Raw genomic sequence first — 25,523 nt, 5'->3', positions numbered from 1 at the left:
TGTCCATTGGTCCCAGCTCTAGTGCGCGTGTCCATGGTGCTCATCGGCCGCCTCACCACCAAAATCAATCTTCCATCCCTTGGTGATGCTGACCTTGGGATCCCTGACGACGGCGAAGGCCGCCTTGCCGCCCTGAGCCTTGGTGTAGCTGACGCTCACCTTACGCCTGCGCTGGCTCTCCTTGGCGCCCTCTTCGCTGACGAAGACGTGCTCCTGACCCTCCCACTCGGCGGGCGCGCCGACGACGATGACCTTCTCAACGCGCACCTTGGCCATGGCCTTGAGGTAGGCAGCGGTCTTGGCGCCAGATGTGCCGATGTCGACGGAGGTGAGGGCCTTGGTGGTGGTGTCGAACAGGAAGCGACGGTGGATGTAGGCGCCCTGCTCGTAGTCGAAAGTCTCGCCGTCGTCGACATACAGTTCGCCCGACGCGGTGCCGTCCTTGCCCAGCACGACGACGAGCGTGTACGGGTCGTACTTCATCAGGCCGGAGCTGCGGCGCGGGCGGTCGCGGCGCGGGATAATGTGGCCGCCCTGCATGAACAGCGGGATCTTGTCGAGCGGCGCCGCGATGGTCTTGGTGCCAGGGCCGGTGTAGACGGTGTAGTCGAAGTAGTCGTAGTAGGGCTCGTCATCGGCGATGTAGATATCGACGCTCTCAGCGCCCTCGGTGACGACGGGCTTCGCAAGGAGGCCGGTCGAGCCAACATAGAGCTGGTCGTCAATGGCGAAGCCCTTCTCGTCGGTGGGATGGACGTAGTAGTTCGGGCGGATGATGGGGGAGCCATCGACGCTGGCCTCGTGGAAAGCGGTGTACCAGGCGGGCAGGAGGGAGTAACGCAGACGAAGGGCCTGGGTGATGATCTCAGTGTAGGGCGAGCCGGCAAGGTAGGGCTCACGGCGGCGAGTGTCGATGTGGGCGTGACCGCGGAAAAAGGGATAGAAAGCACCCGCCTGGTACCAGCGAGTAAGGAGATCTTTGCCGGGGTTACCAAAGAAGCCACCAACGTCAGCGCCCGCGAAGGGGTAGCCAGCAATGTTCTGATTGAGGACCATGGGGATTGAAGCCGCAAGATGGTCCCAGTTGGCCTGGTTGTCACCGGTCCACATGGCACCAAGTCGCTGGCTACCGGCGTAGAAAGAGCGGGTCAGGATGAAAGGACGAATGATCTCGCCCTTCTTGCGCTCAAGCATGGCCTGGTAGGTAGCATTGTGGAAGGTCATGCCGTTGATGTTGTGGACATCACGGTGCTCCCAGTTGCCGAAGTGCAGGTTGTCCTTCGGCATGGTAGTCTCAGGACCGTTGAATACGGACGGCTCGTTCATGTCGTTCCAGATGAAGGTATTCGGGGCCGTGCCCTCGAACTTGTCGTACTTGAAGAGCGTCTTCCACCATTCAATAGCAGCAGGGTTGAAGCAATCGACCCAGTAGGAGGAACCCGGCCAGCACCAGCCTTCGTACTGGTTACCATCCTTCGTCTTGGCAGCAAGATCCTTGCTCTTGAGCTCATCGACAATGGGGTAGTCGGCGACGTTTTTGATGTGGGGGTCAATGATGGCAACAAGCTTGCGGTCGTGCTTGTCGAGGTGCTGGTGCATTTCCAGGGCCTTGGGGAAAGTCATGGGGTCCCAGGTGAAGTACTTCTTCTCGTGGGTGTACTCAATATCAAGCCAGATAACGTCATAGGGAATGTCGTGCTTGTCAAACTTGCGGTCGACGTCCATGACATCTTCGTCGGTGACATAGTTCCACCTGCACTGGTGGTAGGCAATAGCGAACTCTTGGGGAAGCTGAGTGTAACCGGTGAGCTCGCTGTAGCTCTTGACCACGTCCTTGGGCGTCGGGCCGAGGAAGACAAAAACGTCAATGAGACCACTCTCAGAGATCCAGTGGGTCTTGGTATCAGTATGGCCGGCAACACCCAGGCTAAGAGCATTGGCAGCGCTCTTCGCCTTCACGATATCGACCCAGGTTTCAGCAGCATTAAGCCAGAAGACACCAACGGTAGAGTCCTTGCGGTGGGCCTGCATGAAGGGGATGGAACCATAGAGGGTCATGGGGCTGTCCATGATGTATTCAAAAACATCGGCATTGTAGAGGCGGTAAGGCTCAGAGTAGGCGCCATCACCACCGCTGAGGAATGTTAGCCCATGCTTGGCATTGTTTGAGGATGGGGCTTACCGAGTCTCCTTGAGCGAGAGAGAGCTGGCGTGCTCGGGAATACCATAGACATGCTCATAGTCGGGGAAGGTGATGTCGAGAGCAACACTTTCAGGACCTTTCGGCTTAGAGTCAGTGTTTCCACCAAAGGACTCGTCCCACCAGGTGCTCTCATCCTCTGTGGGCTCGGGGGTAGCCTCCTCAGCAGCACCCTCTTCGCCTTCCTTCTTCTCCTTCTCGACCTTGGGCCGCCAGTGCTCCAAGTTCAGAAGACCGCGCTCGTTGAACTGCACCTGGGTCTTTCCGTCGCGCTTGAAATCGACAGCCAGGGGCGAGTGCTTGATTACGGCTTCAAAGGTGCCACCAGGGCCGTAGGTAATCTTTGTGGTGCCTTCCTCAGCGTCGGGGCTGATGGCAGCACCAGTGCTGACGTCGAGGCCGCCAACTATAGCCCACTTCTCAGCCTCATTGTAACGCTCCTTGCGGGCCTTGCTGTCGTGTCGCAGCTCGATCTCTCCCTTCTGACGCTTCTCCTCGTCGAGGGTAAAGCGGGCTGTGCCGGACTCGAGGAAGGTGACGGTGAGCGGCAGACGAACGTCGTCTTGGCCATTGACCTTCTTAAGGACGGTGGCGGTCAATTGGCCCTTGTCGAAAGTCACGGAGGCGGGGTCTAGGTTGTAGGGGGACTGCCAAGTCGAAGACAGAGACTGAGCATTGTCGGCAAAGTCCCTGTTACGCTTGCAGAAGCCGGATTGATTGCAGGTTTTGAAGAGGTCGTGTTTAACCATCTCTGCGGGCGCGTTGTCAGCAATGTTTACCCTCTGGCGTAGCTCTGGAAGCTCCCGGGCGCACCTGCGGGCGTGAACAGCACGCAGAGGACGGTAAATAGCAGGAACACAGCCGCCCATCGGCGGGGGGCAGCGGCGGACAGCATGGTTTGAGATACCAGGCTGCAGTCCGTATGCAGCAAGGTCTTGGGCAGCGATGTCGGAATGGAGCTGTTGCTTGACAGCTGCCGTAGATGACAGCTTTCCCCGGGCGGAGAGCTGCTTGGCTCACACGTGATTTCTGCGGAGAGATCCCCCGTTGGCTCGCGGCGGCGCTAGAGGCCCAGCCCCACCATGCTCTTCAAAAGATGCAAAACACCCCTCCCCCGACTCTCTTCTCTTCTCCCATCTTTAAGCGCCTAGGCCCCAAAGACCGCACCCACCTCCTCACCGTCCACAACCACCAATCCGACATCATGACTACCGAGCAGACGTACGTGCTCCCACAAAGTCGAGCTGTCCAGAGCTCGCAAACCCTCGCGGAGGGGTAACAGCGGTGAAGCTAACGGCTGCTTGCAGCTTCATTGCCGTCAAGCCCGACGGTGTCCAGGTGCGTTGCCGCTCTCCCGCACCTCAATGCCCTACCATGTGCAGCACAACGCTGCTGTGGACGCCTTGATCGCCGTCGCCGACCCTGAAGATCCGGACCCTTGCTAAACCCTGTGCCAGCGTGGCCTCGTCGGCAGCATCATTGGCCGCTTTGAGAACCGTGGCTTCAAGCTTGCCGCCATCAAGCTCACCACTCCCTCCAAGGAGCACCTCGAGAAGCACTATGCCGACCTCGCTGACAAGCCCTTCTTCCCCGGTCTGATTGCCTGTACGTATCCGCCCTCTGCTCGGCCCCTCGTCCGAAACTGACACCTGCCGACAGACATGGGCTCCGGCCCCGTCTGCGCCATGGTCTGGGAGGGCCGTGACGTCGTCAAGACCGGCCGTGTCATCCTCGGTGCCACCAACCCCCTCGCCTCCGCCCCCGGCACCATCCGTGGCGACTTCGCCATTGACGTCGGCCGCAACGTCTGCCACGGCTCCGACTCCGTCGAGAGCGCCAAGAAGGAGATTGCTCTCTGGTTCAAGCCTGAGGAGGTCCAGACCTGGACCCAGGCCAACCACACCTGGATCTACGAGAAATAAGCAGTTGGCTTACTGCCCACCACGACTATGACGATTTCCATAGACGTCTAGGACATGAAAAATATACATGTTAGATGCGATGAATCGGTCTCAGCCGTGCACCGTGATACTCGTGCCTCTTCGTAGGTTTGGCTGACGTAGCTGCTATTCCTGCACGAGCCACTCCGATTCCATCAAGGTATGTTTCTTCCTCTGTCCTCTCCCCTCCCTCCAATGATGAGTTTTATTTTTTTTTATTCAGTTTATCCCTGTCTGAACATCCTGTTGAGAACATTCACACTCTGAGAAAAAGTCAACACGTACAATTAATTCACCGTATTCAAGTTGGATATCGTCGCTAACCAACGCCCAGGTGATATGTCCAATCATGCCCTACAGTCAAGAACCATGTGCACCAAAATGAACCTCCAAAGACGTTCAATGTCGGCCTGGTGTTACCACTCACCATGACCGCCATAGAAGTACTCCCAACTGCATTCCTCTACCTTGGTGGAGCGTCTCTTAGGAAGCAACCGCACTCTGTGTTTGAGCCCTTACATGATTAGAGGTAGTATAACAGCCAATCACACCTTGATTTCAAATAAAACATTGATTGAACCCGAGTCTTCGAAATGTCAAAGTGCCTCCTTTTGCGTTGAACGTGATCCATTGATCAGTGTTCTAATATTGTTGCATGAAAATGTAGACCTTCCTAAAATCACCTCAGGTGCTTAAGCATATCTACTCCTTTAGCGCAACCTTTTCACCGTAAACCTCCTCAACAAATGTCTGATCACGACGTTCCCATCTCCCTGCTCTCCAGCCTTCTCCACGTCCTCCAGCGGGAACCACTTCCCCGTCTTCTTGCAATACTCCGCCAGCGCCCCCACGCTCCCGAACACCTTCACGGTCCGCCGCCCGTCATCATCACCACCCCTCCTCCTCACGCCCTCGTCCTCGCGCGCCCACGCCAGCAGGTCCACGAGGTTGACGTGCGTGCCACGCAGCGCGCGCTCGCATCCCTTCTCCGTCGCCGCCGCCTCGCCCTTGGACGCCGCCGGCACGACGGCGCCCACGGCCCGGCACAACGCCTGCCAGTTGGCCAGGTCGTCCTCGCCGCCGAACCACACCTCCAGCTCGCGCCGCAGCGCCGTGACGTACCGCTCGCGCGCTTCGTCAGCCGCAGGATCTTCTTCCTCGTAGCCTTGGCCGTTTCGCCTCCGCCGCCGGTGCCACCCCATGTGCGCGCGCAGGTCGGCGAACGAGGCAGACGGGGACTGGGCGGGGTCGTAGCGGAAGGACGGGTAGGATCGGAAGAAGAGGTCGAGCGGCGTGTCTCTGCGTCGCTGGAGCGGTGGGGGCGAGGCGCCGTTGGCGGCGTGGTGGTGCGAGGGCGCGTCGCGGACGTGCTGGGCGAGGGCGGACGCGCTGCCGAAGGAGCGCCCGGGGCAGGATGGGCAGGGGTGCTGCGTGGCGGCGGCGGCGGCGGCGTGGTTCTTCGGCGCGTCGCGGGTGTGCTGGGACAGGGCGGAGGCGGTGAGGAAGGTGCGGCCGCACGTCTTGCAGGGGTGGTGGTGGGTTGGGGGGGCGGCGCTGTTGGTGGTGGTGGTGGTGGTGGTGTGCCGGTGGGGGCCGGCCGGGGGTGTGGTGGTGGGTTTAGGGCGAGGGGCCGAGACGGTAGTGGTGTGGTTGGGCGAGTCCTTTACGTGTTTGGCGAGGGCTGCTGAGCTTGGGAATGGGGTGTTGCAAGGCTGGCAAGTGTAGTTGTTCTTGTGGGCTGGGGAGTCGCGGTTGTGCTGCGCGAGGGCTTCTAGGTTCTGGAAAGGTTTGTTGCAGGGTTCGCAGCGGATGGGTCTGTGGGCGGGGGAGTCTTCATTATGTTGATGGAGAGCTTGTTTAGACTTGAAGGACTTTTGGCAGACGTTGCAAGATGCCATAATCTGTGCAACGCTAGGTCGGTCTGTTCTGTGGTTAGTACAATGTTAGCTCCCACCTATAAGATGTCTCATAGAGGGAGGCATACTAATGAAATCGCAATGTGAACCCAAGCTACTTTGAATATGACCCTCAGTATGCGCTTCGATGGTGGAATGAAATCGAGGTGATATGCGAAACTTTGATCCTTGAGTGAATGAAAAAGTGAAAACGGTTCTGTATCCACGACCTTTGTTTATATAGCAAGTCACTGTGAGATGCTCTGCTGCCTTGCTGTGCCTCATACATCTCATGCGCTGAAGCCTTCTGTGGGGCCAGCAATACGCATGTGCCACGACATACGCCGCGCGCATAGTCAAAGTATCTCATTGGTCAATACTATACGTGCCGCATAGCTGGCAAGGCGCTCGCTATTCGTCTGACAAGTAAAGCTGAAACGCATCAGCTATCTCTTGGAATGTGCTCGCGTAGCCCTTTACTTGCGTCATTGATGGATGGTATTGAGGCTGAGCCCATGCATGTCGTAAGGCCTAATAGCAGCGCCAGCAAGCCTACTTCAGTTGCAAATAAAACCCAGCCCACCCTATAGTATACTGTCGTATCTTTCATTGCATCCAAACTTTTAATTAAAATGCCGCTCCCCGCCTTTTTTCATGGCGATTACTGGTCTTCCAACACCATTTCTTGAATTCCTGTTCGCCCCAACCGTGCGGAATGCTCCTCAGCCTTGACTTCCATCTCATTGATGTTCCATACAGCTCATGCTTACTAGGTCCCTTGGTAAGTCCATTAATTCAATCGTTTCCGAGCTATCTTCACCCTCACAAACGACTCTCGCTGCATGCGCTCTCTCCGCGAAGACTTTCGCTCTCGCCTGATCTCCATTTGCGATGGTAATCCGTAGCGCATCATGACAAACCTTTAAGATTCTCGCATCGCCTACACCCTCCTCTTCCAGTAGCTGCTTCTGTTATGCGTATCGTTCGGAAAGCCCAGATCTTAAAGTGCTTGGCTTATCGATATTCAAAGTGGCCGTTCTTATTTAACAGTCATTCTCGAGGGCATTGGCATTTGAAAGGTTCTAACGCGTATCCAAACCCTAATGCTCCTTCTTGAAAGGAATACACATATCGGCTCTCTGAGTCTCTTATATGACTATAGCACTGCTTAAATCGTCCGGGGAACTTGGTAAGTTTTCGTGAATCTCAAATAGATATCAGCAGCTGAAGCAGACCTGGTCAAAAGCAAAAACTATGGCAAAAGTCAAATAAACGAAGGCTTTTTTGTGTAACTGATCGTGCGTAAGTTGCAGCCAAACAAGGCTCATTGAAGTCCATGTATGGCAAGGGTATGACTTGAATGAAATCCTCGATCTCTTGACTACTTACAACAAAGAAACCTCACTACCTTACAAAAGGCCCCCACTGACTTCTCTCTACAAGCCACCCCCCAGTTTTCAGTTCTTTTCTCGGGTTCTGCACACATAATACCTTCACCAAATATTAAAAACTCATGCTAAAAAAATGGGGAGTAGGTGCTCAAAATGCAACGAAGGTTGTGATTTCGCGCAATATAATATGCAGTACTCCATTTCTCGTGCTCATCCATTCACTCTCAAAGCCTTAGATTCAATGCTTACCGTTGTATCGATCAGGTGCACCCCTGTATTCTTTCTTTTTCTTTTTTCTTTTTTTCCGGATCACCATCTTTCAAGGCAGCAGCTTATGCTTCTCAGCTTGTAGTATCGCATTTCCGACGCAACCCATAGTGTGTTGTGACCCACCAAGCTGGATAGGACATGAGTCACCATTCTATATTCTACCAATAGCTTTCCTTACCCTTCTCTATGTGAGAAGCCATGAAAAGCCTTAGACAATGTGATTTCAGTGAATGCTGAATGCTGAAATACTGGGATTTGGGTGCTCCGAGACAAGGGGCTGAATACCGTGGTAATTGTTCTCAGGCAGCGACCCGATGGGGGCCGTTCACATCGGGCACGGAGATAGGCGACTCGGCAGCCTAAGAGATTCTTTTACAAGACGCTTTCCTTTTTTTTCTCTTCCTTTTTGAGGACTCGACTCTTTCTTCTTTCGATTATTTTTTGGAGGCTTATCCGGAAGGAACCAGGTGGAAGACGCTGGATTGCTTCAGGTGCAACAGCAATTCTCATAGACATTGAAAATGAATGGTAGCGATCCATAGGACATGATTAAAACCTTTTTTGGATTAATTTGTGGTGCCCGTAATTCTTGAGGTTCCTATAGTATTGACTGTGTTAATATGGATGCATAGAGTCATAACTACACCGAGCGCACGAGCTTCTGCATATTGGCCTCCTGACGTGGCCCGCGTGGTTCCGAAGTCAAGACAAAAGTAATATGTGTAAAGCGTCACAGAAATGTCTCAGACAGCAGGTCAACAGCCCCAGGAGGCTTGCTAACACGAGACCGATTTTCTTGTGGCGGCAGCGTACCCGAGTAAGCTGTCCAGAAATTCCGGATGCCCTTTTTCCATGAGGCTCAGCCTCCACCTGAGAGCCGCCCCTACTTTTCGCGTGCCTTATCAGGCTCTGTCGGCTGACCACCCGTTTCTTCTGTGTGTGTGGCTCAGCCGGCTGACGCTGTGGCTGTTCTCGCACGAACCGCTGCAAGATGGTTTGCATGTGGCCGTAAGCGTGTTAGTGCTCACTTTTTGCGCCATTGAGGCGCATTTAGCGGCAAGTCGATGAGGCTCAGCGGCAGCCCTATTCATCATACTTGTGCAACAACGGTGGTCAGCTCTGTCGATGTCTTGACTATTAAAGCACATGATTCGGGCTCCCAAGAATCGCTCAAAACAAGGCAGTCAATCACACTCGATCTCATCCTCTGATTCTCCTCCCATACAAACGACCACATTCACATTCCCCTCTGACTCGGTCACCGAAACATCAAATCAACGAAGATGTCACTTCGCCTGTGGCTCGAAGAGGTCTCCCTCTCCCGAAAGCAGAGACAGTACGAAGAGAGGCTGGGGCGACCTGTTGAGCTCGCAGTCCTCGAGCGCAGAGAAATTTCCACCACTCACGACTACTACATCTCCAGACCGGGTAGACATTACCGTACCATTGCCTATCCCGAGAGACCGGCTATCGAATATCGCACGCACGGCCATTGTGAGGATGTGTGGAGAGAGACACGCTCTTGCCACATCTGCGCCAACTACGAAACCGCCCGCCGCGCCATCTGCTACAAACCAGCAGTTTACTACGAGACCGCCGCTCCTCGCTATCAGGTAGCATGGAGGTGAACGTCAAGCACGAGCAGATCGACAACGGAAGAGCTGAAAGCTTATTGCTTTGCAAACACCAATAATGGCTTGCATCACTCCCGGATAAGACTCTGCAGAGAACAAGCAAGAATTCGATGGGGCTAGACGATTCTGGGAAACTGATACGTCGTGGAAAGTTAATGTGCAAGCGCAGAGGCAACGTTCGAGAATGATTGGCCGGTTGGGCAGCGGGATTTCTTTTTTTGTGTATATTATTACCACTTCTTTTCTGTCCGTAACATTTTATTGATACCCCCAAAAAATGAGAGTAGCTCAGGAGATTGCAAGTTCCTCGCCTTTGGCAACACCAACTGGTATTACAGCTCCGGAAAAGGGCTCCCATAAGCCCCCGCAACGTGCCGGCGGCCGTGACTTTCATTAGTTCGGCAACGACCGACGCGAAGCCGAGCCAGCGGTGAAAAGAAAATTCGTGCCATTAAAAAGGACAAATTTTACCCTGAGGCAGTCTAATACTTGCATCCCACAGTAAGGCGCCTGCGCACAGTCCTCTTTCGCTATCACCATGCCTCCGACACTCTATTTGGTCCGCCACGCCGAGGGCGAGCACAATGTCAATGTCAGTATCTACTTCGAGGATCCAATACCTCCTTTTCTCCTTGGATTCCATACATTACATCTTGTTTTGTCGGAACCCAAGGAACCTACACTATTCCAACAGCTTTTCCTTCCCCGACCATTCTCACCCCCCGAAACTGACCCGCCACAGCGTCGCCACCACCTCCGCGACCCCCACCTCACTCCGCTCGGCCACACGCAATGCGCCGCCCTCTGCGAGACCTTTCCGGACAATGACAAGGTCTCGATCGTCATGGCGTCGCCGCTGAAGCGCACCATCCAAACCGCATCCTACTGCTTCGGCGCCGCCCTGGCGCGACCCGACGTCCCTTTCCTCCTCGTGCCCCACGCCCAGGAGGTCGCCGCCAACCCGTGTGACACGGGATTCGCTGCGGACGAGCTGAAGGCGGCGCTGCCCGAGATGGTGGATGCGAAGAGTGTGGAGTTCGATCTGGGGAAGATTGATTTCGGGTTGGTGGAGGAGGGGTGGAACTCGAAGGTAAGATTTACTATTCCTTTTTCTTTTTTTTGTTCTCTCTCGTTACTATTTCTACTGTCTGATCATATGCTCTCTTTTCAATCCCCCACCTCGAGAGAGTAAGAGGCCTTTCGAGCAGCGTTCTGACATTCAAGCACAACAGAGCGGCATCTACACGCCATCCTTCCCGGCCGTCGAGCGCCGCGCCGCGCTGTTCCGCGCCTGGCTGCGCGCCCGCCCCGAGGAAAACATCGTGCTCGTCACCCACGGCGCTTTCCTGCACTACCTCATGGAGGACTGGACCGACTACGACCCCAAGAAGGGCACGGGCTTCTGCAACTGCGAGGTCCGCCGCTACGGCTTTGCCGAAGATGGCAGCTTGAAGGCGCTGGAAGGCGAGGCGAGCAAGCCCGGCTATGTGAAGGGTGAGAGGCCGGACTGGGTGAATAAGAATGTGCTGAGCGATGTGGATCCGATGGCTTCGGGGGAGGAGGCGCGGTTGTGAGTGGGAGAAACGTGTTAGGTGTCGGCTTTAGTAGATAGAGGAAATGCGGTTTCGATTTAGAGATAGAACTCTGCCGCCCTGGCTTTTTCCATTTTCTGTCATCTAGACTAGATCATTTAGAGCAAAGAATCTTACTAGATTTCTTTTAATGGGCTCCAACGCTCCCGTCATCATTGCAAGATTCTGTGAATGAATATGGCGTGAAACTTGAAAGTAACAGAAAGTATTTAAAGAGAATAAACTGTGCTAATTCATGATTAGCCATCGATTCAAGTAGTGATCATGTCCACGACACCACTCGACGTGACTATGCAAATCTATACACCAGGTGACAATCAATTCACACAATTCGATAACCGAGACCATGCTATCATCTGGCACTTCCTCTCATTCGATTCTCTTTTGTGGCGGTCCAATGACGCAGTCATTAGGACACACGCTTCCGTTGCGTCAACTCCACCATCTAACCCAATCTGTATATACACGAAACAAAGTCTCTTAACGCGCTGTCTTTAGTATCAGCATTAAACACAAAAACAAAACTGCAACTTCATCGTCCTATCCGAGAAGCCGAACCATCACATCATCCGTGTCTTCCAAACCCTATGCGACAAACGTGGGAGTATCCCTTTCTCGAAGCGAAAAAGGAGGAACAAAGTAGGAAAGCCATCACTCATCAAAATATTCTCAGCCATGCGGAAAAGACAAAGGCTTCTATCGTGTATGCGTGCGCGCGGCGCCCGGGGAGGAACGAAGTGAAAAAATCAACATAAGACCACCGTCGTGAGTACTTGAAGACTGCGTCGAAAGAAATCATTCAGCCTTGCTGGTCTTGGGTGGAGTCATAGAGGCGATATACTCCTGCAGAGCATCGGCTTCGGCCATGGAACCTTCGATTGGGGAGGTGATGCTCTTCTCCCATTCGTCCATGAAGTTGGAGGCGGCGCGCTTGACGTTGCTAGGTGAGAGCTTGCTCAGGGCGTGCCACGGAGAGGACGGACTCGTCGAGGAGCGCTTCGTTTCGCGGACTTTTCCGAGATCGAGAGGTGCTAGTACGGGGCCCGAGCTGAAATTGCAGTGTTAACGCGACTAACTCCGAAATTGTGAGAGAAAAAAAATGGTAGTCGAGAAAGGCCACAAGTTCAAGCTTGAGTGATGGGGACTTCCTCTACTGTGACGTTTCCACCACAGCAGTTCCGTACTTTATGTGAAGCTTGACCCTCTAAAACCTGAACTTGACATACCTGGCCTTGCGCTCTTACGTACCTAGTACTGGTCCGCGGGCTGCTGCCGTCCGAGCAGTGAGAGGCCTGGCCTTCCGAGACAGAGCTGTTAGTGCTCGAATGACCGGGAACAAATTTGTCGTCGTTATTTGGGCTCTCCCAATCCTCCCAGCTTTCTTCAAAGGTCTGACTAGAGCGGTTCTGCGGCTTCTGCGGTGTGGTGTTGGACCTGGCGGGCTTGACAACCGCAGGCTTCGGTGCCTCAATTCCGTGCTCCTTCCAGAAGTCCGTCTCGATGTCTATCAGGGCGGAACCGTCACCGGAAGGCTGCAGCGATCTCGGCTTGCGCGCATGGCCCATACTTTTTGACCGACTGAGGCTGGTAGACGAGCTGGAGCCGATATTCGCTCCACTGGGTTGACGACGGACCTGGTGGCCAACGCCATTGATCGCCTCATCACCCACAGTGGCCTGACGCAGATCCTCAAAGAAGGTCCACAAGCCGTCCTTGAAATCTGATGCCATCTGCTTCCCAGTCCGCACAAGCGCCTCACCCTGCTCGGATTCATTTGTAATGTCTGGCGTAGTGGAGGAGCGCGTGCGGCTTGGAGTGCGACTAAGGGCGCGGCTTGTAACTTCGTCCGACCTTCTCTCTGCAGACCTGGGGAAGGACGTAGCGGGCGCTGTCTTGTCAGGAGACAGGAGGGAGAGAGTGCGAGTGTGGCGAGAGCCGCTGAAGACCTTCCGGGTTGAGCTACGCTGGCCATTGAGTATAGCTCTCCTGCGCTCCATCTCCTTCTGCATCCAACTGGGGCCATCCGGATCATCGTCAATGATGCCGAGGTTGGGTATGTTGGTGTTGAGCGGGTGCAGCGGATGGAAGCCATATCCCTCCTTCAGGCCTTTGCGAGCAGCCTCCTGGTTGGCCCATTGCTTCTTCAGCTCCTTTAAATGTTCTTCGGCTTTTGCGAGCTCATCTCTCAACTCCAATACGCGGCGTTCCTGGGCGGCCAGCGCGGTGAAGAAGTTGCCGTCGGGCGGAGGAGATGCGAGCGAAGGCTGGAAAGTGTCGTGGCGCACGGGGCTTGCGCCAACCCACGAGGCTGGGCGAGGGCGTCGGGGCGATGGAATGTGGGCTGTTGAGGCGGGTTGCACGGGAACGGGGAAATTGAGGGAAAGACGTTTGTTCTGGCGAGCGGTGGTTGCGTCGGCATGCGACATTGAGCGAGCGTGGGCGGGCATTGGCGGCGGGTGAGAGAGCGTGGAGATGGAGCTGGAGGTGGAATGAGAGTAATGGTGCCCCCGGGAATTTGGGTGAGGCCTGGTGGACGAGGCACCGGCGCGCGCGAGTGGGCCCCCTGAAGACGTGAGGTCTGGGTCGCGGTCGGGAAGCTCGCGCACAGATTCGGCGGGACGTTGACGCGCGGCCGGAAGAAGGTCCATGTTGTCGGCCAGCTCAGTCAAGAGCTGCTCCTCCGCGGCATGATGTTTCGAAAGCTGCGGCGGGAGAGCAGGTGGTGCTTGCGGATGCGCACGCGGCGACAGCAGGCCGGCGACCATCAGTAGCGAGATTTGCGCAAAGCCTATGCGCCGCCCGCGCCAACGGGCAACCGTCGACACAATGCCAACGCCAATCCCCAGAACAACAAGGCTCCTGCTCAGCGTTGACCAACTGGAGGAGAACATGGGCGTACTTGGACGAATGGTCCAAGGCAGGTCGCCGCATCTTATTTGCCTTCCCGACGTGGCACAGTGTGCGTGAACGCCATCTCCGCCGGCGTCGTGCAGCGGCGGCCGCCATCCCCACGGCAACGCACGGCCAGAAACGGCTGGCCAACGGTGGGAGACGACGTGATTTGCGGAGAAGCCAGTGGCTGACAAGACCCTACTTCTGGGAATCTCTCCTCCAGAACCTGAGGGAAGTCATTTGCTGTTTGATTTCGTTACGCCTTGGCCATCCGCTATGCATGAAAAGGCAAGATGAGCTCCGTCAAGGACCGTCGATCTCGAGAAGCTCCACAAACGGCCAATGGAACGGTCGCGAACCTGTCATCTGCGCAACGATGCAGCACAGCTGCAGCATCCGAACCACCGCAGCCAACACCGCTGGTCAAACCTGACATTTGATGAAACCTTCGTAAGGGGTATGACGCAACTGGCCTTCTCAAAACTTGGCCAAATTTTCTTTTCGACGGAAAACCTTTATTTTTAGTCCCCTTAGTTGATTTTTTTAAGGGTCATTAACGTCTGCTCTGGAAGCCTTAAGCGTAATCCGAAGCTTTCCACGCCGTCGGATCTACCATCAGTCCGTTGGCGTCCGATCGCGCGCCTCAGATTGGCCTTGGGGCCTGAGTAGTGCGGCTACACACCCTTCGAGAATAGGGCCCTGCGCCAATGGGGAGCGGTGAAGGCTGGGGTGGCTGGTAGAGACCGCGTGAACGCTGAATCTCGCGACGTGGTTCCATCTAGCGGCAGGGCATACCCACTGGTTCGCTGCGGGCCGGGGCGGATTGAGAATGAGGCGAGTGCGATCAGTCCAGGCTGGGACGGATCGGCAGCGAAAAGTTGGCAATCGACAGGGCTGACGAAGCTCTTTGGGTCGAGTCACGCGGGTGGAGCAATCGGCGTGTTTCCCTCGAGGGATCGCCGCTGGAGCGGCACATGACGGTCATGGCCCACTTGGTGTTGGCGGCACAGCGGGGATAGCTTATCTGCCGGGCGGTGAGCGGGTCGGCTGCGGGAATGACGCGATGGAGAGTGCAGATGCGCGCCGCGTCGTTGGGCTCGTTGACACGCGCCCAACGCCGCAGAAAAATTTGCCGACGATGAGGTCACGGAGATTGCGCCCGGATAGTCATGCCGAGTGAAGACCACCTTACGAGCGAGGTGTCGCGACTCCATGTCAGGCTGACCCTGATTGAGTTCGCAGACTAGGCCGGGACGGGCAGCACGTCAACACGACGGGAGCCTGTCGGGCGGCGAGAAAGGCCGGCGCAGCTGAGATGCGGCGCAGCTTGGGGGCCAATCAGCCTGGCCTGCTGTTGGCCTGGCAGAACCTGATTGCTCGCCGCCTACTACTGCAGGAACCGCTCCTCAGCAACAACCGTAGGCCGGGTGCTCCGTGGCGTTCGCAGCGACGGATTTGCGCATGTGCAGCGCGGTGGCCGTGGCTGGAGCGGGCGATGGACGCGTTTCGCGTCTGCGTTCTCGGTGGCTGGCGTTGGGCTGGTGGCCGCGACGCGCAGATCATCGTGCGCTCTCTCGTTCGCTCGGTTACTGTGGAGATGCGCATCGTCACCGCTATCTGCCAGTGCCATAGCGCCCGCCCATGACCTGAAGCTGCCCGCCCGCCCGGGCTCCCAACCTCCAGCATTCATATTTGGCATCTCTAGCCCCCGAAAGGCGCGCGTCTGGTGCTACCTGCAAACCTTCAACTTTGTCTCGCAAACTCTCCGCCCGGAGAAAACAAAGGAGCCATGCAGCTGCAGGACGCCGACAACTACCAGGTGCTCGAGGAGCTCGGCAGTAAGTCCTGAGCACTGCGCATCTCCTGCTGTCGCTGACCACTCTCCAGGCGGAAGCTTTGGCGTTGTTTACAAGGCCATTGAAAAGTCCACTGGCGAAATCGTCGCCATCAAACATGTGCGTCTTCTCTCTGCCCGCAACCACCGCGTCTCGAGCTGACCTCAGCCGCACAGATCGACCTCGAAGGAAGCGACGATGACATTCGCGAAATCCAGCAGGAGATTGCCCTGCTCAGCACCTGCGCCAGCGACTTTGTCACCCAGTACAAGACTAGCTTTGTGCGTGGTGTCAAGCTATGGATTGTCATGGAGTTCTTGGGAGGCGGCTCGTGTTTGGATCTGGTAAGGACACAACCTTTGCCGTGCTGCATTCGAACAGATGAACTGACTTCCACCCAGATGAAGCCTGGTCCTTTCCGCGAAGCTCACACGGCCATCATCTGCCGTGAGCTCCTCCTCGGTCTTGACTACCTCCACCAGTCTGGCAAGATCCACCGTGACATCAAGGCAGCCAACATCCTCCTCGCCCAGAACGGCAAGGTCAAGATCGCCGATTTTGGTGTCGCCGCCCAGCTCACCAACATCAAATCGCAACGCATGACTTTCGTCGGAACCCCTTACTGGATGGCTCCCGAGGTTATTCAAGAGATGGGTTATGACTTCAAGGCCGACATCTGGTCCTTGGGAATCACTGCTATGGAATTGGCAAAGGGAGAACCCCCGCATGCCGATACCCACCCCATGAAGGTCCTGTTCCAGATTCCCAAGGCACCTGCCCCGCGTCTGGAGGGCAGCGAATTCTCCAAGGAGTACAAGGATTTCGTCGCCTCTTGCTTGGTCAAGGATCCGGACAGGAGGCCTACTGCCAAGGAGCTCCTGAAGCACAAGTTCATCCAGCGCGCCGGCAAAGTCGAGGCTCTGCAGGAGCTCGTCGAGCGGAGGAGAATGTACGATGCGGGAAGCACCAAGCATTCTCACCCCAAGTACTACGAGGAAACAATGTGGGTAACTTGTTTGTTGTGAGACGATCCTTTGCTAATGTTGACGTCAGGCGCAGCATCCCCGCATCAGGCTTGGAGGACGACGAAGATGATGAGTGGGTCTTTGACACCGTGAAACCGACTAAGACTCAGACCCAGAGGAAGCGGATTTCCCCCCGGGCCGATTTCCCCGCAGAGCTGTTGGAGAAGCACGATCTCGACTCCACGCCTTTGAGCACCTCCGCACCAACCAGTGGCTTCAAGGTGGGCACGGCCCACCGGAGGCCGTCGTCCAGACACTCAAATGCAAGCTTCAACCAAGGATCAGCCCCTTCAACCGCCCGTCGGAACAGTGCAGCCCGAGAGCCTCTGGCCGTCGATATGTCCTTCGGAAATGGGCACTCGACTGTGCGCCAGTTCGGCCGCGTTTCTTCGGCCGGACTCGAATCGCACCCAGAAGAGGTCCCGTCCCGTCCGAACATCAATGCTTCCTTCTCTTCTGCGGATACGCTGGTTTCCGATGTGCAGAATGAGAACACCCCTCCACTGACTGAGGGTACGGTGTCTCGACTGACCAAGGAATCGCTTATGGGCCGTCGTGCCTATGTTAAGGCTATTGATGGTGCATTCCAAGAGACGCATGCTCAGACCGGCTCCCAGCAGAAGCGCGACGCTCTGGCGAAAGCCGCACAGGCCTGGGCCGCACTGGACAGGGTAGACCCCGAAGGTGAATTCCTGCTCATGCGCAACATGATCGACAGAATCCAGGCGGACCCCAAGCTTGCCGCCGCGCTGGGAGTTGCTCCGTCTGGCATGCCCAGCGCGCCGATGACACCGTCTAAGAGCCACGCCCCTGCTGTTCTTTCTCCGACCTCCACATCCAACCATAAGAGTAATGATCCTTTCTACGAATCGAACATCTCTCCTTCCTCATCAGCAAGGCATAATGGCAACAAGCTCCTGGTTGCCCAAAACAGCCCACATCTCAAGTCGCATCAGCGCCGTCGCCAAAGTGCCATTAGCATTGCTAGCAGCGACCACAGCAGCAACGGCAGCAATGTCGGTATCGAGGGGCGCAGAGGCTCTGCCCACATCGACGAGAGGAAGCTCCCCGGCTACAGCAAGCCTGGTATGGATCACACCAGTGACCTCGCCAACGTCTTGTACGGACGATGGACCGAGGCCCTGGCAAACAGGTGGAGTAGGTTCTAAGCAATGATGCTTCAGCTCCAGCTCCAGCTCCAGCTCCATTCATACCAAGTTTCTACAACTTTCTATTCTTTGTCAATATCTCCACAGGGGTGGTTTTGGCAGCTTTTCAGAACACCAAAAAAAAGAGTAAACGCATATTTCTAGTCTAGCTGCTCTGTTTCTGTATACCTGTAGGCTTGGGTCAGTTTTCCTTATTCTCATCAGCGGGTCACGGCCGGGGGTTTGTCTATTTCTTTGCTCTTTGCATAGCGGCGGATACCTATACTTCACATTGGCGTTCTTGCTTTTATCAGTCTGTCGTTTCCACGACCATATCTTGTTTTTGGCTAACCATTCGTACCATCGTCGCTACTTTACGCATTTCAGTAACGAAGATTCACGAATAACAAAAACAAACAAACAAACACGGCTTGCTTGATTGCTTACCTGTATTGCTCTTGCTGTTGTATACCATCTTATTAAGCACACGCATTAACATCCAAGAAACTGAAGGGGGAAATACCATTAACGAAAGCGGAGCGTTGCATTGGGGAATTGAAATTATTTGTCTTCTGAAATTCTCATCTCGGTTTGCAGGGAGTGGGAAACGTGGCGAAATTGTGCTGCACGTCGGATAGGTCGAAGCTTTGGGTCTTTGGCTGGGTATAGCACATAGAATGCCACATTTTCGTTCTCGTTATTGGGCTTTCGCTTTTCAGACAAGCGGAAATAATCAAAGCAATTCAAGAACAAAATCAAACTCCTCTTCATCTCTTTCGCATTTAATTACTATCAGACTTGCTCATGTCTAATTTTCTTGCGTTGTTTTCGGTCTATCTCTGATTTGTCGTGAATTTCGCCCTACTATTACATCGGAATTCTAATGTTTCCTAGCTCAGTGACTCACCTGGAAGAGGTGTAAAAGTTCGTCTGACTGCAAGCACCGTCATCACTTTGAAGAAATACTATGGTATGTAAACGATAGACTGAAGAGATGTCAAATTCTTAAATCCTTTTCGAATGTTTGTTTCCTTCGTGGTGAAGTAAAGTATGTAAATGTCCATTTTCATGATATGAACCTACAAGCTGTAAGGTTCACCCATCTACAGAAATAGGATGAATTTTCCTTCAAGGTTGATATCCTGTAACATAGAAAACACTGTTCGAACCCACTTCTTAATCACTCTTCATCCGACACACTTCATGCTCACTCATTCAATCCTCTACGTTCATATCAAAATCGACCATTATCGTAGTAGTAATAATACTGTGAGAAGGCATAAAAAGGCAGACAGAATCCTAAAACGAAGTTCCAGCTCTAGCTAAGAGCCGGATTACTAACAAAAAGCTTTCCTCTCTAAAAACCCGTGAAATCAACTCATTCCAGCCCATAAGCCAGTCATGCCATGCGCATTTCATTTCGGATTCTTCAGACCCATTGATGAGCTCATCCCGAAAATGTGGACTTTCGGTTCATTGAGGGGAAACAAAAGGAACATAAGAAAGCCTCCCTAAACGCCCTGGGAATCAACTCTTTGATCATTTCCTCCTATCGTTGATATCCCCATTGACTACTGCACATCGGGCAAGCGAACGGCGATATCGCCGGATTGCGTGATGTACCTGACCCATGGCAGCGAGGGGTATTGCAGCTGCACGAGAATGTTAGACCTCCTATCAACCAAATCCAGTGACTGAGAGAACTTACCTTGGGCTCGATGATCTTCAGGTACCGCACCTGGATGCCGGAGGTCGTGAAGTAGGGAATCTCGAACTTGACGTTGATGGGCCTCTTGCCCTTGCCACTGCCAACACCTCCCATGCTGCCACCGAAACCACCCATCATGCCGCCACCCTTCTCGTCATCGCCCCGAACAGAAGGAAGGCCGAGTTCGGCGCGCATCAGGAACTCCTTGCCACCGCCGAATTGCTTGATCTTCCAGACAATGGACGAGGTCTCAGGCTGGTAGTGAACGGTGCCGATGTTGGTGCGGAAGCGCGGACTATCCGCGTCATCGGGAACGGGGATGATGATTTGCACGTTGTTAGCCGTGCTGCGCCTCTTGAATTGTGCTTTCGCCTGATGTTTGTTAGTTTGAACGTACTCCGCTTGTAAAAACATTGAATATATGGTGACGTACCTTGAGCATGTACTCTATTCTGCTGCCTGAGTGGCTTTCAACGATGCACTCGACCCAGATCAGTGGCTTAACTTGCGTGTTCAATCGGTAGCTCATAAGTTCGAACTCTCCGTCAGGCGGGATGAAGCTGATAGTCCGGTCGTTCTCGAATCTACTCAAGCGCACGCACTGGTGGAACTTGACGTCCTCCATTTCGACCGCCTTGCCTCTGGTCGCCCTTCCAGTCGTCTCAAACATGACCTTGTCGTTCAAACCCAGGCGCAGCTCAGGCATACCGGAGAGATAGCACTTCATCTTGATGGCACCCAGAATCTCGGAGCGCAGCACGTTGCCGTTGGCGGATACCAAGAGGTTGAGCGACTCGACGACGTCAAGGAAGACTTCGTTCTTGCGGTAGCGGATACCTTCGCTACGCCAGGACACAGCATTGGTGACGGCAATGGGCGGACGGGCTTGAACCTCGAGCTTGTGCGATTCCTGCGTAATGTATCTGCACAACGCATCGCGAGGTCAGCATAGCTCCGAACATCGGGCGGCGGGTGACGCACTCCTGTAGTATCTTGCTTTCGGTGGTCTGGGGGTGTCCGAAGTCCATCATCTCGTCGAGCAGCTCGTAAATGACGACGAAGTTGTCCCTTATACTCTCCTCCTCCAGCTCCTTGAAATACTCGGTGAAGACCTCAACGATCTTGTGCAGGAAGAGGAGGATCTCGGCGGCATTGGTGTTGCGCTTCGTGAGAGCGAGCAGGTACAGGTTGTTATGTCTGATGTAGAGGTACTGGAGCGAAGACACCTGTCAGCGACGGTGCCTTCAGGCACGGAGACGCTGGCGGGGAGGACTGACGTTGATGCCTTCGGACGAGAAGCACGGTGGCACTGCGGAGCTCTCCTCCTCGGCTTCGCTGAGTAGAATGGGGAATTTCTCGACGGCCGACATGGGAATGTCACCTCGGTAGTTGCGGGCAAGAAGGGTCTGCCTGGTGCGTCAGCATTTCGCGGTGCATTCTCCTGAGTAGCTAGGAAGCTGGTGTTCTGGCCTTACCTTGCCCTTGAGGTCGAGAAAGAACACGGCGGAGGCCATGGTGAAAGCGGCGCGCGTGAATGTGCGATGTGCGGGAACTAGGATGTGAGAGCAAGGGTTTTTAAGGGTGTGGCATTGCGCGGCCAAAAGTTGGATGCGGTGGTGGAGGAGCTGCGCGTAGATGCCAAATCGACGTCGCTGCCCGCCTCCGCCCTCCACCGCCTTCGGAAGCTTGGCTGGACCCGCCCCGCCCCGCCCCGCTACCCAGACAACCATGCCTCTCTTCCCAGCGAAATAGATTATGACTCCACGAAGCAAGCAGTTCGCTCCTCCTATCTTAAATCCAGTCCACCTGTACTTTACTGTAGTTCTTGCGGATCTATTGCCTCCTGTGCAAGCTTTCGCTGGACCAAGGGTAAATGAGAGGCAAAAAAAAAGTAATAAGTATCAAGGCTTCTGAGAGAGACAAACTGGCCATTAGCATCCGACACAGCTGCAAAGATTGTGCCCGAGCATGGAGTGTAGCTTTGTACATTTCCAGTTATCCAAACTCCGATGCGTATAGTACAGTCCGTCTAAACCCAAGCCAAATCATGCGGTCGTATCTGTACCTTCCCGCTGGCTCCACAGTATGGTCGTTTTTCCCCAGGTCATTGACACATTACAGCCCTGCCCCTAAGTTGTTACATGGTTCTTGTAGCCTTGCCAATCCTTCTCTTTCCGTCCGATCTTTTCTCAGTATGGTCTCCACCAGGAGGTATCCTGCGGATATACGAATCTTTCATTTATCAGCAAAGTCGCTTGCCTGCAGGTTTCGCGTCATGCTAGGCAGCTTGACGACAAGGCCGTCCAGCTCCTTGGTCATCTTGACCTGACAGCCCAGACGGCTCGTCTCTGTAAGTCCGAAAGCAAGATCCAGCATGTCGTTTTCGTCGTCATCAGGCTCCTCCATGCGGTCGTACAAGTCGCTGTCCTCGACGATGACATGGCAGGTACTGCATGCGCAGGAACCGCCGCACGCGCCTGTGGGTGAAATGAGTCAGCATGCGCCATTACGCCGTACTACTAGTACCAGTCCAAAGAGCCATTGATTCCCTGTACTGCGCACTGAAGGCTGTGAAACCCACCTTCCATCTCGAGATCGTTTGCTTGAGCAATGTCCAGCAGGTTGTCCCCGTCAGCGACCTCGAAGGTGTGCTCGTCGCCGTCCTTGTCGATGAAGGTCACCTTCCGCCTGTCCGCCATTCACTCAATCAGCTCCAAGGCTCTCTTCATCTCTTGACGTTTTACAGGCTACTTTTGGAGACTCACTCTTCGCCCGGCTTCGGAGTGTGGAGATGGCCATGCTGCCGCGCAGACGAGGTAGAAAACTCCCGCTTGGAGGCAACCGGGTGGAAAATCGACGTGTTTCTTGCGAGCGCCTGGGTTCTACATGTCCTCGGCAACTGATATGCGGGCAGGGCGGGAGTGGAGGGCTTCGGCGCAGTCTGAACGAATCTTTGCCATGACCTCTGGACAGGCCTAGAGGAGGGAAGCGCGCGGGGCGCCGAGGCGTGAAGGAGGGTGCGCATGGCGCTGGTAGACGAGGGCATGGCGTAGGAAGGGCGGGGCGACAATCGCACGGGACTGTTGGGACGATGGAGGGTTTTGAGTGCTCCCGGGTGGGCGGCGGAAGGCGTCAAGGCGGGATCGGCGTTGGCTGGATTATTTCATTGCTCTCGGAGCGCGGCGATTCGCTGGACGGTCAAGCTTTCTGCACGAAAGCCACACCACCAAGCAACCCCGTCATGCATTCTTCCGACGACAACACCTTTTCTCGGCACGGTCACCACGCTCTCGAGCCCCTCATGGCTACGTCGCGCGACCAGCCGAATCCGCTGCGCCCTTACTACATACCGCCGTCCATCGGCCTGCCCAGCGACCCTGTTCCCAATGCCGCCCCGCGCGCATCGCCCTCGGCCAAGCCGTCTGCGTCACCACCGAAGCCGAGCTTCGGCTCCCAGGCCCGCGACATCCTGAGCGACCTCGACTATGGCGTCGACATCAGTTTGGGCGATGGCAGCCCCACCGTGGCCGAGATGGCCAAGAAGCTGCTCGATCAGGCCGTTTGGAATTACACTTCGGTGCTCTTCGCGCAGCCCTTCGAGGTCGCCAAAACGGTGCTGCAATTGCACTCGCCGCAGTCGGACCAACAGCGAGGCCTGCTGGACCCTGAGGATGCACGAAAACGTGCAGCCGCTTCGGCCCGTGCCCGCTACAACGAGGTGTGTCTCTCGGTTTGCATGTGACATATTTCCTTGTTTGGACCTAGAACTCATCGCAACACCCAGTACCTCTCCGACTCGGACTCCGCCGATGACTCTCCTTCATACTTCTCCTCTACCGCTCCTCGCTCAAACCTCTCGACCGCCTCGCGCTCCGACTCGCGGTCCCCGCACCCCCGTCCTTCGTCTCGTGCAGCTCCGCCGAGACAACCACTATCACATCCCTACAAGCTTGATCTAAAGCGCTCCGATTCGCTACTCGAGGTTCTCTCCCAGCTATGGACCAAAGAAGGCGCTTGGGGTGTGTGGAAGGGCACAAACTCGACCTTTGTTTACAATTTCCTACTCAAGACCCTTGAGACTTGGGTGCGGAGTTTGCTGTCCGCTCTTCTCAATGTGCCCGACCCGGGTCTCTTGGGCGGCTATGGAGTTGGCGGAGGCGGCCTGGACGTCGTGGATAGCCCGAACCCCATCACCAGCTTGGCTGTTGCTGTTGCCGCAGCGGGCATCACAGGCCTCGTGCTGGCCCCACTTGACATGGTCCGCACGCGGTAAGCTCTCCAGCACATCCTTGCTCCATTTGGACTTGTATAACTGATATTGCCCAGGCTTCTTGTGACGCCATCCACCGCCGGACCCCGCCATGTCTTCCCAAATCTCCGCGCTCTGCCTACGCTTAGCGTCCCCGCACCTCTTCTTCCCATCACGCTTCTGCACTCTACGATTCCAACCTTTATCTCCGCCTCAACCCCGCTCTTCCTCCGCTCCTCTCTGCACATCGATCCTGTCCTAACACCCGCAACCTACTCCGTCTGTACCTTCCTTTCCTCCGCCACCGAGCTTTTCGTCAAGCTGCCCCTCGAGACGGTTCTCCGCCGCGGCCAAGCAGCCGTCCTCACCGAGCACGCCGCGCGCCAGGCCAACTTCTCCGCCCACAGCTCTTTCCGCTCGCAATCCTCCAGCAGGCAGTCTCGCTCGCGCAGCCCGATGAAGCATACCCAGGGCCCGCCCGAGCCCGAACCCCTTCCTACCGTCGTCGACGTCGGACCGTACCGCGGCGTGCTGGGCACCATGTGGTACATTGTGCGCGACGAGGGCAGCACCGGGCCGGGCCCCGGAGCACCGCCCGTTGCGCGCACCACCGCCGCTGGCGTCGTCAGGTACCAGCAGCAGAAGCAGAGCAAGGGCCAGGGCGCGGCTGGGCTTGTGCGTGGCTGGAGGGTCGGATTTTGGGGTCTTGTTGGCGTGTGGGGTGCGGCTATGCTTGGAGGAAGTGGTGGTGGTGAGTTCTAAGAAGATGAAATACCGAGTCGGGAGAGTCCCGAAGTTATGGTATGGACTGCATCATCTGGAGGATGTAGGACGGAAAAGATTGACGATTCCCCTGACGGAATGATTGTTTTTGAAGACGACCGAGGCAGCAAGTTCCTTTTTTTGATATCCCAACACAACTCCTCATTCACCTGTACTATTTACGATGATGAACTTGGGGAAAGATGGCTGGGGTAGGTGGCGTTTGCTTATTCGCGGCGTGCATGCCGCGTGTGGCTTTTCTTATCGAGGTTTTGCAGTGTATAGATCTGGAGGAACCCCGTCGCCCGGCGCTGGACTGGCGGGTGGGAAGGAGAGTGTCTTTAGCAGTGCTCATGATGTATCTATTGTCGTAGATATCCGATCGAAACTCACCTCTTTCAGAAATCATCTTGCATGTACAGTCCCCTCTCGCAGCCGATGGCTAGCGTGGATTTGTTTTTTTGCTCATGTCATGGGTAGTTGAGGCTATCGTCCGGATGTATATGTAGAATTTTTAATTCGACACTCTTGTCCGGACGATAGCTTCAACTACCCACACGTTGTTTTGTTTTTGAAAGAAAAAGATGAGGCATAGTTACACTCGAGGATCCCGCTATTCTCCGCGCTAGCCATCGGCTGCAGTACCCCTCTGTACATTGCCGCGCCAATAAAGTGGCGTTCTAACCTCCGCTCAATCATCTGAGTCCTCGCTCAACACCTGACAGTAGCCACTGGAGCCTTTATCCTATCATATTTCTTGGGAGGTGGCTGTGTCGAGCGAGCTGCATGCATGCAGACATGTCAGCAACCACAGCCCCACTCGCGACAGGCATATGTAAAGTCCCAGAAGTACGCTCAGCCTTGTTCACTATATTTTTTCCTCTCCCCCCTCTCTCTCTTCTTGTCGATACTATACACAACTACTTTGCACCAACGTCGATTACTATTGTTAACTAGTGGTCGGCAGGCCTGCCTATTCATC

The 25,523-nt window shown here is 55.2% G+C and overlaps 9 protein-coding genes across 9 annotated transcripts; 4 read left to right on the top strand and 5 right to left on the bottom strand.

The window, feature by feature from the left end:
* Nucleotides 1-18: 18 nt before the first annotated feature.
* Nucleotides 19-3,095, bottom strand: LTHEOB_3656 (Alpha glucosidase ii; the record flags this gene model as incomplete). The annotated part of the gene is made up of 3 exons (XM_035512603.1): nt 19-2,134; nt 2,183-2,951; nt 3,014-3,095. 3 exons carry the CDS (start codon nt 3,093-3,095, stop codon nt 19-21), a joined length of 2,967 nt encoding a protein of 988 aa, XP_035362744.1.
* A 201-nt stretch (nt 3,096-3,296) lies between these two features.
* Nucleotides 3,297-4,122, top strand: LTHEOB_3655 (Nucleoside diphosphate kinase protein; the record flags this gene model as incomplete). Its single annotated transcript, XM_035512602.1, has 4 exons — nt 3,297-3,421; nt 3,508-3,538; nt 3,658-3,805; nt 3,860-4,122. The coding sequence occupies 4 exons, from the start codon at nt 3,297-3,299 to the stop codon at nt 4,120-4,122; spliced, it is 567 nt and encodes a 188-aa protein (XP_035362743.1).
* A 728-nt stretch (nt 4,123-4,850) lies between these two features.
* LTHEOB_3654 (Zinc finger and btb domain-containing protein 48) lies at nt 4,851-6,329 on the bottom strand (the record flags this gene model as incomplete). The annotated part of the gene is made up of 2 exons (XM_035512601.1): nt 4,851-6,061; nt 6,323-6,329. The coding sequence occupies 2 exons, from the start codon at nt 6,327-6,329 to the stop codon at nt 4,851-4,853; spliced, it is 1,218 nt and encodes a 405-aa protein (XP_035362742.1).
* A 3,539-nt stretch (nt 6,330-9,868) lies between these two features.
* Nucleotides 9,869-10,904, top strand: LTHEOB_3653 (Phosphoglycerate mutase family protein; the record flags this gene model as incomplete). Its single annotated transcript, XM_035512600.1, has 3 exons — nt 9,869-9,922; nt 10,073-10,420; nt 10,563-10,904. The coding sequence occupies 3 exons, from the start codon at nt 9,869-9,871 to the stop codon at nt 10,902-10,904; spliced, it is 744 nt and encodes a 247-aa protein (XP_035362741.1).
* An 813-nt stretch (nt 10,905-11,717) lies between these two features.
* Nucleotides 11,718-13,813, bottom strand: LTHEOB_3652 (uncharacterized protein; the record flags this gene model as incomplete). Its single annotated transcript, XM_035512599.1, has 2 exons — nt 11,718-11,970; nt 12,171-13,813. 2 exons carry the CDS (start codon nt 13,811-13,813, stop codon nt 11,718-11,720), a joined length of 1,896 nt encoding a protein of 631 aa, XP_035362740.1.
* A 1,790-nt stretch (nt 13,814-15,603) lies between these two features.
* On the top strand, nt 15,604-17,843 carry LTHEOB_3651 (MST3 domain containing protein; the record flags this gene model as incomplete). Its single annotated transcript, XM_035512598.1, has 5 exons — nt 15,604-15,652; nt 15,702-15,769; nt 15,826-15,993; nt 16,051-16,652; nt 16,703-17,843. 5 exons carry the CDS (start codon nt 15,604-15,606, stop codon nt 17,841-17,843), a joined length of 2,028 nt encoding a protein of 675 aa, XP_035362739.1.
* A 1,550-nt stretch (nt 17,844-19,393) lies between these two features.
* On the bottom strand, nt 19,394-21,044 carry LTHEOB_3650 (Ap-1 complex subunit mu-1; the record flags this gene model as incomplete). Its single annotated transcript, XM_035512597.1, has 6 exons — nt 19,394-19,474; nt 19,531-19,902; nt 19,964-20,453; nt 20,512-20,741; nt 20,808-20,936; nt 21,006-21,044. 6 exons carry the CDS (start codon nt 21,042-21,044, stop codon nt 19,394-19,396), a joined length of 1,341 nt encoding a protein of 446 aa, XP_035362738.1.
* A 721-nt stretch (nt 21,045-21,765) lies between these two features.
* On the bottom strand, nt 21,766-22,576 carry LTHEOB_3649 (Ferredoxin; the record flags this gene model as incomplete). Its single annotated transcript, XM_035512595.1, has 3 exons — nt 21,766-22,007; nt 22,112-22,218; nt 22,296-22,576. The coding sequence occupies 3 exons, from the start codon at nt 22,574-22,576 to the stop codon at nt 21,766-21,768; spliced, it is 630 nt and encodes a 209-aa protein (XP_035362737.1).
* A 195-nt stretch (nt 22,577-22,771) lies between these two features.
* On the top strand, nt 22,772-24,541 carry LTHEOB_3648 (Mitochondrial fusion protein; the record flags this gene model as incomplete). Its single annotated transcript, XM_035512594.1, has 3 exons — nt 22,772-23,248; nt 23,315-23,799; nt 23,857-24,541. 3 exons carry the CDS (start codon nt 22,772-22,774, stop codon nt 24,539-24,541), a joined length of 1,647 nt encoding a protein of 548 aa, XP_035362736.1.
* Between the last annotated feature and the right edge of the window lie 982 nt (nt 24,542-25,523).

Source organism: Lasiodiplodia theobromae (assembly GCF_012971845.1).
Source record: "Lasiodiplodia theobromae strain AM2As chromosome Unknown scaffold_9, whole genome shotgun sequence".
NCBI classification, from domain to species: Eukaryota; Fungi; Ascomycota; class Dothideomycetes; order Botryosphaeriales; family Botryosphaeriaceae; genus Lasiodiplodia; species Lasiodiplodia theobromae.
Note: the sequence above shows the minus strand (reverse complement) of the source record. Positions and strands in the feature narration are given on the sequence as shown.